We start from the raw sequence: 8,512 nt of genomic DNA, 5'->3' as shown, positions 1-8,512 counted from the left end.
TCTCTCTCTCTCTCGGTACATAATAATATACACGGATACGCGTGATAATCGAGAACGAGAGATCTTTTTCGTGGGCGCAAGGTCTGTGTCGCGCCTTATAACTTACCCTGTTTTTTACATTGCAGATAAAGTACTGGCCACCCTAGGAGAGGGTACTTTTGGAAAAGTTGTCAAGGTTAAGGACTTGCAAATGTAAGTGCCAGCTCACATAAACACCTACGTAGGTAACCTACTCGCGTCGTGTATATATATATATCCTTTAATTTTTGAAAAAAAAAAAAAAAACATGTCATTTTTATATATTTATATACACATACACACATGCATTAATACATTTCCACCTGCATATATTGTTTTTATTTTTTATTTTCTTTTGTTATAAATTTTCCTCTATTATATATCCATTCGCATGTTCGCGAGTTTACACATACATATACATATACATAGAGAGGACACGTGCACAGATTATATATGCATACAAGCATCACACGTATATGTCATCCCAAGTGGCGTATTGTACGTGGAAACACGAATTCACCTTTGGGATATCAGAAATAGACACGCTCTGTACTGTCGCGAGTAGTTGCAATAATAGGATGGCCTTGCACTTTGTTTTACCAGGCAACCATCGTCATACACGTTCTCTCTCTTTCTCTCTTTCTCTGTCAGTGGCGTCTTGCAAAAATTGTCGTGCTGGGTGAAAATTGAATGACGAAATTGCTTAGAGGGATGAGAAACTACAACACCTCCTCCACCACTCCTCTTACATCTCATCTTTTTTCATCTATCTCTAATTTTGTTTGTTTGTTTGTTTTTAATTATCTCGAGACTATCCAAAACACACACACACACACATATACATACATACAAAAATAAAAAACAAATAAAAATGAGACTTAGGAAAGAATTCGGCTCGATTTAGAGCATAACTATGGTCGGACGAAGTTCCAAAGGTTTTCGTTGTTTCCAACTAACACTTGGATTACTTTTTTTTTTTCTTCACACAGGGATCACGTAATGGCTCTCAAGATTATCAAGAACGTTGAGAAGTACCGTGAAGCTGCGAAGCTCGAGATCAACGCATTGGAGAAGATTGCCGCTAAGGATCCCGAGGGACATCAGTTAGTATTTGAAATGCAATTAAAAAAACCGACTACTACGAGGAGAGAAGGGCAACAGTGAAATCCTTTTTCTTTCTTATGAAACCCGCTACTTATTACTACTACCACTACTACTACTACTACTACTACTACTGCTAATAACTACCCGTTCGTTCGTTGAACAATTTGTTTTAATTTTGATTTTAATCTTACCTATGTTTTGCCCGTTTGTTTTAGTTTGTGTGTCAAAATGTTAGACTGGTTCAATTACCATGGACACATGTGTATCGCCTTCGAGATGCTTGGCTTGAGCGTTTTCGATTTTTTGGTAAATATATTTTAATATATTATATATATATATATAATAAAGTCGTCGAATAAAAAATATATTAATAATATTTTTTGACATAAATATATATATATATATATATATATATATATATATATATATGTATATACAATCTATCTTATTTGTTATTTTAACTGTGATCATTTCTTTTTTTTTTATTTTTCTAAAAAAAGAAAAATACGATGATGTTACAGAGAGACAACAATTATCAACCCTATCCATTGGAACATGTTAGGCATATGGGTTATCAGCTTTGCTATGCAGTCAAGTTTTTACACGACAACAAACTTACGCACACCGATCTTAAACCCGAAAATATCCTATTCGTAGATTCCGATTACGATAGCACGTACAATAATAAAAAGGTGAGTCATTTTTTAATGTTTTATTATATTATTTTTAGTTTCTTTTTTTTTTTTACCACTCATCTTTTTTGCGACGTTAACGAGAAAACGTTTTCACTGTCTCTCGATCCCCCGGTACGTACACAAAGATGATTTATTACTAAACTATTTTAAAAAGTTCTTTCTTTTTAAGCGAAAAGATGTAAGGCGCGTTAAAAGGACCGACATCAGACTAATCGATTTTGGCAGTGCTACGTTTGACCATGAACACCATAGCACAATTGTTAGTACAAGACATTATAGAGCACCTGAAGTCATTTTAGGTAATTAACATAAATATATGATAAAAATATTTGTCTTTTGTTTTTTTTTTTTTTTTTTTATATATATAATGACTCAATTTTAAAACTAAACATTAATTTCTTTTCTTACAGAATTAGGATGGGCTCAACCTTGTGATGTATGGTCTATTGGTTGCATTCTATTTGAATTGTACTTGGGTATAACTTTATTCCAAACTCACGATAATCGTGAACATTTAGCTATGATGGAACGTATACTAGGTACAATTCCACATCGTATGGCCCGAAAAACAAAGACGAAGTATTTCTATTACGGTAAATTAGATTGGGATGATAAAAGTTCGGCTGGCAGATATGTTCGCGATAATTGTAAACCTTTATACGTAAGTTTTTATATTTTATTTAATCGTAACGAGTTTCCTCGTTAATCCTTGAATCGCGTTAGTCCATTTGCATTATCGTATTACATAGCTTTTTCAAATGCATGACTAAATATCACCAACCACAAAGATGTATACTTAACAACCTACAATCGGCGGCCCGTATCTGTCGTTGTGCATAAAATTAAATTATTTTGTTTGAAAATTTTGCTTAGAAAGAAAAACATGAAAAAGGTTAACCTTAAAAGATAAAAATACCTGACATATAAAGTAACGAGACATTAGCGTTACAGCGTCAATAGAATACAGATATATGCATTGCGTACGTCATGTTCAAAGTTTTATTGAATTTTTTCCTCTCTTTTTTCTTTTTATTGTAAATACATATACGATAAATAGCACCAGTTAATGATACTCTCCAACAGCTTCGAATTCTATAATAAATTCGCGTACGGATTATTCCATATTCTGTGATAATTAATGACAGTCATTGTTTGCTTATTATTATTACCCTTGCATATGCAAATGGGTATTAACAAGACTTCAAATTTTATTGTTAGTGTATATATATATTTATATTCTTATTATTCGCTACAGCGTTATTTGTTGTCGGACGACGAGGAACATCGACAATTGTTCGATCTTATTAAAAGGATGTTGGAGTATGAACCATCGATAAGGATAGCATTAAAGGATGCTTTGCAACATCCATTTTTCGATGCGCTTCCGGCGCATCAAAGATTAACGGATCAACGTGCAGCCGGTGATTCACAACAAAGTCATGAACGATCGCATTCGCTCTCTCGATGAAGCTAGGAAAGGGACCGACTTCCGTACTGGACAGACACTATTAATAATATTAAGAAAATGAATAATAATAATAATAATAATAATAATAATAATANCAACGTGCAGCCGGTGATTCACAACAAAGTCATGAACGATCGCATTCGCTCTCTCGATGAAGCTAGGAAAGGGACCGACTTCCGTACTGGACAGATAATAATAATAATAATAATAATAATAATAATAATAATAATAATAATAATAATAATAATAATAATTATAATTATAATAATAATAATAATAGTCATAATAATAATATTATTAATATTAATAATTATAAAAAAAATAATCCACTCTCAACGATATTACTGCCCTACGTTCTAGTACTCGTTTTCTCTTTAATCCATTTTTGTTCGAGTCTTTCAACAATGACTGTTCTTAGTTGTTGTTATTGTTGTTGTTGTCGTCGTCGTCGTTGTCGTTGTTGTTGTTGCTCTACTCGAATAACTCGATGACACGTAGATAATTTTTATGCGCGGAAACATCTCGAATGTTGGAAAGGAAATGAAAGATAAAAGAAAGAAATAAAAAGGAAAGGACATTAAACAAAAAACTAAAAATCTCTTAAAAGCTGAATTGTTAATAATAATAATAATAATAATAATAATAATAATAATAATAATAATAATAATAATAATAATAATTCAGCGATATTATTCATATAGAGCCTACATAAGAATTGGTACTAGATAAAAATAGAAAACGAGTACTACTACTGCAGAGCGTGCATACCAGCAAAGGGATACAAAAGAAAAAAAAAAATAAATGATGGAAGGGTTATGCCAAATAGCGAAATTTGGTGGACTTGGTCGCGAGAGAACGTTGTTGTATGCGTGTGATAAATATATTTCGACGATTCGTAGGGCCTTTTTCACCGGGTCGATTTTGACGCGCGTTATATTATCTCGTGGTTTATTTCTCGGACCACCAATATAATATATAATATTAATAATAATAACAATAACGATTAAAATTAATAATAATAATAATTATAATACTGATAATAATATACTGCTAAATTTAAAACGCACCAAGATCCTTTTCTCTAACTTACTGGCATCCGAAGTCAGTCAGTCTGTTGTGCGTGTGCGTGTGCGTGTGTGTCTGCTCAGTCTAGCGTAACAGAGTCCCATAAATAATAAAATTGTAAAACACATTTTCTATAAAAAAAAAATGAAATGAAATGAAATGAAAAGAAAAGAAAAGAAAAAAAAAATTAAAAGGATTAAAAACCCTTCTGTACATTTTGCCTTTAATTTTATTATGATGTTATTATTACATAGAACAACAAAGTTTAGAGTTAAATAAAAAAAATAATCATTACTTGAGAGAGGGAGGGGGGGAGGGAAGGTCGTAGTTTATAATCTATTTGTTATGATGATCGTGACGAAATGTAGTAGTAAGTTTCGGATCCTTAGATTATAAGATCGTAGACAATTGCGTACGTGTTTGAATAAAAGAGAATATAGAAAAAGAAAGAAAGAAAGAAAGAAAGAAAAAGAGAGAATATATGTGTGTGTGTGTGTGTGTGAGAATGACGAGTGCAATTAGTAAAAAATTCAAATGAACGCCAATCCTCATTATCATGAAAATACATAAAACTTTATCGTTCAACTATCCAAATGATTATTATTATTTTATGTAATGCAATACTTTGAATTATTATATTGTTGTTATCATCTTGGGAGATCACATATATATATATATATAGATAAAACGTTTTATTCATTTCTTTGGTCAAACGTATGAAATTAGATTTCATTTTTCACGAAATTATTTGATTATTCGTGAATTTATAGACTACTCCACTTGCGTCTGAAAGGATAAATGAAACGTCATTTGTTCCTTAGTTGCTTCTATTGACGCAATACAAAAACGAGGATTTATCGTGTATATCAAATTTAATATAGCGTCCGTACCTCATTTGATGATACAATGTGTGAGATACATGTTATTATAGCGAAAGCATTTCTCGACTAGTGTTATGTCATCACTAGAAGTGATACTAACGCAAGTGTTTTCTCTTTTCTTCTTAATTATTATTATTATTATTATTATTACTATTATTATTATTATTATTATTATTATTATTATTATTATTGCTATTATTATTATAATTATAATTAAAATTAAAATTATAATTATAATTATAAATATAAATGCAAAAGAATTTTTAAGTTTAGCTGCTCTCATTACCACGATAGGAAGAGGGATGCCTAATTAACAGAAAGTAATGTTTCGATTAGTAATAAAAATACGTTTCTTCGAAGTAATCGAATTCGATGTTTTTATTATTCATTATTAGCTCTCTAAATACAATTATAACCATGTCAAAGAATAAGGATGATAATTTAAAAACAAAAAAATAGTACTAATTGTAAGTGTAAGTTTTATAAGTAAGTGTCCTTTTATCGAAAGACAAATTTCGATCGTTCTCCTTAATTTTTCTTTTCGTTTTTTTTTTTTTTACATAGTGATACTTTGTTGCCCGATCAACAGGCTTTTTTAACAATATATATATATAAGTAGCCAAATAATATAAATTTTAAATTATATACTTTCTCGAGAAACTTATCCGATATTAAGCGGGAACGCGTGAATTCTTACATTAGTAAATTAAGCTTATGGCCATTTATAAGTTGGTGGAATGGACGATTTATATTCTGTGTCGTATAACTGTGCTTTGATAAAGTCCGTGTAATCTTTAGGTTCCGGTAAAACAGTAGCCAGTGCTATAAAAAAAAAAATTATATGTTAATTTCCGTGGAAAAAAAAAGAAAACATAATAGTTATATTATATCGAGTATATTACTTACAAGATTTATAAGCGTATTCCATAATTTTCGTTGCTATACACAAGGAACATTGTTGTATATCGGCCAAAGGCGGATACAAAGTACCTCTGTCCAAATCTTCGTTCGTGACCAAACCGGATAGAGCTGTGGCAGCGATAAGGAACGTTTCTTCTGGAATAACTCTCATACCAGCGCAAATAGCAGCCAGTGCTACTCCAGGGAATATATAACTGTTATTTCCTTGGCCAGGATAGAAAGTTTTGTTATCGATTGTGACAGGTGGGAAAGGCGAGCCACTCGCAAACAAACACTTTCCCTATGCAAATCGTAAAATTATCATTGTAAGTGATTAATCAATCTGTGGTATCAATTCTGAGAAGAATAATCATGCGTTTATATATTACCATAGTAGCCTTGTAAGCTTGCTCAGCCGTACACTCGGCTTTATCGGTAGGATTACTCAAAGCAAAGATGATTGGTCTGTCGCTATTGCGTGCCATTTCTTTTAATATTTCTTCGTTAAAGGCAGATCCTACTGCTGATGCCCCAATCAATACAGTTGGTTTAGCTGTTTTAACAACATCTAATAATTTGTCAATAGGTTCACATTCCCTGGCAAATTCTAATTTGTGTTCCGTAACTCCACCACTTGGACGATTCTTAACGACCAATCCTTTCGAGTCTACCAACCAGATTTTGTTCTTTGCTTCCTCTTTGCTCACACCTTCCTTCTGCATCGCCATTACGCATAACGTAGCGATGCCTAACGAAGCCTAATTGTCAAGTCATCCCAGGTATTAAGATAATAACTACTATTCATCTTAATAATCCGTAACATTTGTATCAGTTTCATTCAATTATAAATACGAACCTCTCCCGCTCCAAAGAAAACAATGGTATTTTCGGAAAGCTTCGTATTCGTCACACGAAGGGATGCTAACAGACCAGATAATGCAACCGAAGCTGTACCTTGTATATCATCGTTAAAAGTGCAGTAATGATCGCGATATTTGATCAATAATCTGAAAGCATTGGCATTTCCAAAATCTTCAAATTGTATCAAGGTATTTTGTCCGTAACGTTTTACCACAGCTTTCATAAATTCTTCCACAAATTCGTCGTATTCTTGACCGGTGACACGCTTATGTCTGTGTCCAATGTAAAGAGGATCGTCCAACAATGACTGAAAATCATTTCATCTCATTATTATTTAATATTTCTTTTTTAGATATTAAAATATAATTCATAAATACAATAAATCATATTAAAATCGTTACCTGAGTGTTGGTACCAACATCAAGAGTTATAGGAAGACAATTGTGTGGTTTAATACCAGCCAAGGCCGTATAAAGAGCTAACTTTCCTACTGGTATTCCCATACCGTGTGCTCCTAAATCACCAAGTCCAAGTATCCTTTCTCCATCGGTAACAACGATAGCACGTACGTCATGTTCAGGCCAGTTTTTCAAGATGTCATAAACGTATCCCTTGTCGTGTATACTTATGAACAAGCCACGAGGTCTACGATAAATCAAACCAAATTTTTGACAAGCTAGACCTACTGTTGGCGTGTATACCAATGGCATCATCTGTTCAACGTTGTCCATGAGTAAACGATAAAACAATTTTTCGTTTCTATCCTAAAATAACGAATAATTAATTTTTTATAGTAATCATTGAAATATCGTTTTAATCGTATAATATATCTGTGTGATTAATTATTTTCAAACGAATATATAAATACCAATAGGCCTATGAGGTAGATATATTTAAGAAGGTCATCAGGATAACGTTCCAAATTCAAACGACAAAGTTCCAATTGTTCCTCTTGAATCATCACAGCAGCCGGTAAAAGACCATGAATACCAAGCAGTTGTCTTTCTTCTATACTAAATGCCATTCCCTGGAAATAAATTATTTGATTTTTTTTCTTCTGATCAATAATTCCATACTTTTCATAAAGTGATAATAATAATAATAATATTACAATTTGTTTAAAGAGAGTACAAAATATTCGAGTCAATCAACAACAAAAAATTAAAATTTATTATTCGTCGACCCAGTTAACGGGTTTCATAAATTCGTTCTTATGGAAAGAAGAAAATTATGTTCCATTCGTGATTGTCGTCATTATTCAACCTCGAGGCATGCACGAAGTAACTTCCTTTCGAAAGGATTATCCTTAGGGTATACACTTTACGCGATTACAAAAATGTTACTAATCGATTCTAGAAATAAATTATGCAACATTTCTCAAATGTCTTATCTGATGGGGATATATTCTTTAATATTGATGTATAGTGACTATGCGATGACGTAATATTTAGAATGAGTCATTTTAATTGAAAAGGTTTTAATATCTCGAGTGTTAAAAAAAAAAAATATATATATATAAT

The 8,512-nt window shown here is 31.9% G+C and overlaps 2 protein-coding genes across 13 annotated transcripts in view; one reads left to right on the top strand and one right to left on the bottom strand.

Annotated features, from left to right (window-relative positions):
* The window catches only part of LOC106788834 (serine/threonine-protein kinase Doa), a 30,514-nt gene extending 27,042 nt beyond the window's left edge, over positions 1-3,472 (top strand). For 10 of the 11 annotated variants that reach the window (XM_014752454.1, XM_014752496.1, XM_014752514.1 and 7 more), the window contains 7 exons: positions 126-192; positions 1,008-1,121; positions 1,338-1,428; positions 1,644-1,814; positions 1,987-2,116; positions 2,228-2,478; positions 3,073-3,373. In XM_014752454.1, the coding sequence (XP_014607940.1) occupies positions 126-192; positions 1,008-1,121; positions 1,338-1,428; positions 1,644-1,814; positions 1,987-2,116; positions 2,228-2,478; positions 3,073-3,285 (1,037 nt within the window). In that variant the 3' untranslated portion in view covers positions 3,286-3,373. Of the gene's footprint in view, positions 1-125; positions 193-1,007; positions 1,122-1,337; positions 1,429-1,643; positions 1,815-1,986; positions 2,117-2,227; positions 2,479-3,072; positions 3,374-3,446 lie in introns of those variants that run through there. The other variant, XM_014752465.1, reaches the window with a different exon arrangement.
* Positions 3,473-5,775: 2,303 nt separating this feature from the next.
* LOC106788788 (NADP-dependent malic enzyme-like) overlaps positions 5,776-8,512 on the bottom strand; it is a 10,813-nt gene continuing 8,076 nt past the window's right edge. For both annotated transcript variants that reach the window (XM_014752370.1, XM_014752360.1), the window contains exons 3-8: positions 7,861-8,019; positions 7,394-7,756; positions 6,988-7,299; positions 6,521-6,889; positions 6,138-6,432; positions 5,776-6,053 (exon numbers count right to left, since the gene is read on the bottom strand). In XM_014752370.1, the coding sequence (XP_014607856.1) occupies positions 5,944-6,053; positions 6,138-6,432; positions 6,521-6,889; positions 6,988-7,299; positions 7,394-7,756; positions 7,861-8,019 (1,608 nt within the window). In that variant the 3' untranslated portion in view covers positions 5,776-5,943. The remainder of the gene's footprint in view (positions 6,054-6,137; positions 6,433-6,520; positions 6,890-6,987; positions 7,300-7,393; positions 7,757-7,860; positions 8,020-8,512) is intronic.

The sequence above is a fragment of the Polistes canadensis genome, unplaced genomic scaffold (assembly GCF_001313835.1).
Source record: "Polistes canadensis isolate GaletaPanama2010 unplaced genomic scaffold, ASM131383v1 scaffold_6, whole genome shotgun sequence".
NCBI lineage: Eukaryota > Metazoa > Arthropoda > Insecta > Hymenoptera > Vespidae > Polistes > Polistes canadensis.
The sequence above is the reverse complement of the archived record's forward strand: the minus strand, read 5'-3'. Positions and strand labels throughout refer to the sequence as shown.